Raw genomic sequence first — 1,890 nt, 5'->3', positions numbered from 1 at the left:
GGAAAAACAGCGTGAATGGGAAACGAAAATGCTGGAAGAGCAGCGTAAGCACAATGAAAATTTGGTGCGTAGTAGCAATGAGACAATTGAAAGTGCTATCAGAGGTCTAATTGCATCGCAGAATTTAAATTAATTAAAATTATTTATTTTTTATTCTCTATTTGAAAATCTTTTTATTTTTTATTCTCTAAAAATTTAAAAAATATTTCAATTTAATATTAAATTTATTATTTTCAATTATTTAAATTTATTATTAAACATAAATTGATATAAATATATTATATTATATATATTATATTGTTAATTATAAATAAACGTATAAATTAATTAATTAAAAATTGGTTTTTTCTACATTATTTTTTTAATTGCTTCTATGTAGAAGTGGATATTTTCTCGCCAAGTACGCGCATATATGATCTCGCATAAGATGTCCGAACGACGAATTTTGTCGATTGTACATCTGTTCAGGTTGGGGATATTCACTTTCACCGTGGATTCTTTCTACATCCCATGAGGAATTATAACGTTGTTTAGATATCTCCACAAAATTGTGAAGAATTCCGCACGCTATTATCACATGCGGCATATTGTAAACATCTAGGTCGCTCTTCTTATAAAGTATTCTCCATCTTCCTTTCAAGCGACCAAATGCTTGCTCCACAACAATTCGTGCTTGATTCAAATATAAGTTGAAGGATGTCTCTTCAACAGTTAACTCGTCCCTATAATTTTTCATAATCCAGTTACAAAGCGGATAAGCTGCATCACCAATAATATAATAAGGAAGTTTAAAAAGCATAGCTTCATTTGAGGCGTTGTAAATTCCGGCGATTTCCCTATGGCTTTCAGGAATTAATGTATTATGGTTTTTGTATAGAGAACTGCCCCTAAGCACTGATGCATCGTGTGCACAGCCAGGATTTTGTGCTGTGATATTTTTAAATAAATATTGATCATCCACAATAGCTTGCACTGCAATGGAACTATAACCCTTTCTGTTACGAAAGTCTGCAGCACCGTCTTGTGGGGGTTTAATTGGCACATGAGTGCCGTCTATAACACCAATAATATTTGGCAGTTTAAATTTTTGTTCAAATCTCGAGGCTATGCGTTCACATTCTAATGCATTTGGCCAGGATAATATTTTGCCGACTTGATTTTCAATTAAAACTTTACAGAAACTGTGAACACATAAGCAAACAGTACTTTTTGATACTCCAAATCCCTTTGCAATTACACGGTATTCAGCACAAGAGGAAAGTTTGTAAACTGCAATAGCTATTTTCTTTTCAACAGACAACCCTTCAACGAAAGTATTTTCTGCTGGTGCCATTTTATCTTTAAGCAAATCTACAAGCCTGAAAAATATTTGTCGATTCATTCGAAAATCAGCAATCCATTGTTCATCGTCATAGAACTGCAGAACTTCAACATCCCACCACTCCGAACTTCTCTTCCTTTTGCTAAAAGTTCTTATTCGTGGTGGAAGCTAAAAACAAAAATGCATTCTAAATATTTTATGAAAAACTTTATAAAAACATTTACATTCATTAAAGCCTCATTAACGTATTGCCATTTTATTAAAGAGCTGCAATCGCATTTCTCGTAATTTTGTAAATTTTTTACGGAATGATTTTAAAATCAGCATTGTTGCTTTATTATTTTTTTCTACAATTTTGGCTATAATATTTTTCTTGCAATAAAACTAAAGCAATTTGTAGTCTTACTCTATTCATTTTTAAAATGTTTAAAATCAATATTTCTGTTTGCCGTTAAACAGCTGGTTGACTGACAGCTACCTTAAAAATGCTTTTAATGCTTGTGCGTAAACACTGTAAGAACAAATTTTAAAATCAGTTTTAAAAGTGATTTTTAGACTCGCGTAAACGT

General features: G+C 31.6%; 1 protein-coding gene across 1 annotated transcript; it reads right to left on the bottom strand.

Annotated features, from left to right (window-relative positions):
- Positions 1-361: 361 nt before the first annotated feature.
- Positions 362-1,333, bottom strand: LOC119664254 (protein ANTAGONIST OF LIKE HETEROCHROMATIN PROTEIN 1-like). Its single transcript, XM_038073785.1, has one exon. It carries the CDS (start codon positions 1,331-1,333, stop codon positions 362-364), a length of 972 nt encoding a protein of 323 aa, XP_037929713.1.
- Between the last annotated feature and the right edge of the window lie 557 nt (positions 1,334-1,890).

The sequence above is a fragment of the Teleopsis dalmanni genome, unplaced genomic scaffold, assembly GCF_002237135.1.
Source record: "Teleopsis dalmanni isolate 2A unplaced genomic scaffold, ASM223713v2 unscaffolded_contig_1681, whole genome shotgun sequence".
NCBI lineage: Eukaryota > Metazoa > Arthropoda > Insecta > Diptera > Diopsidae > Teleopsis > Teleopsis dalmanni.
The sequence above is the reverse complement of the archived record's forward strand: the minus strand, read 5'-3'. Positions and strand labels throughout refer to the sequence as shown.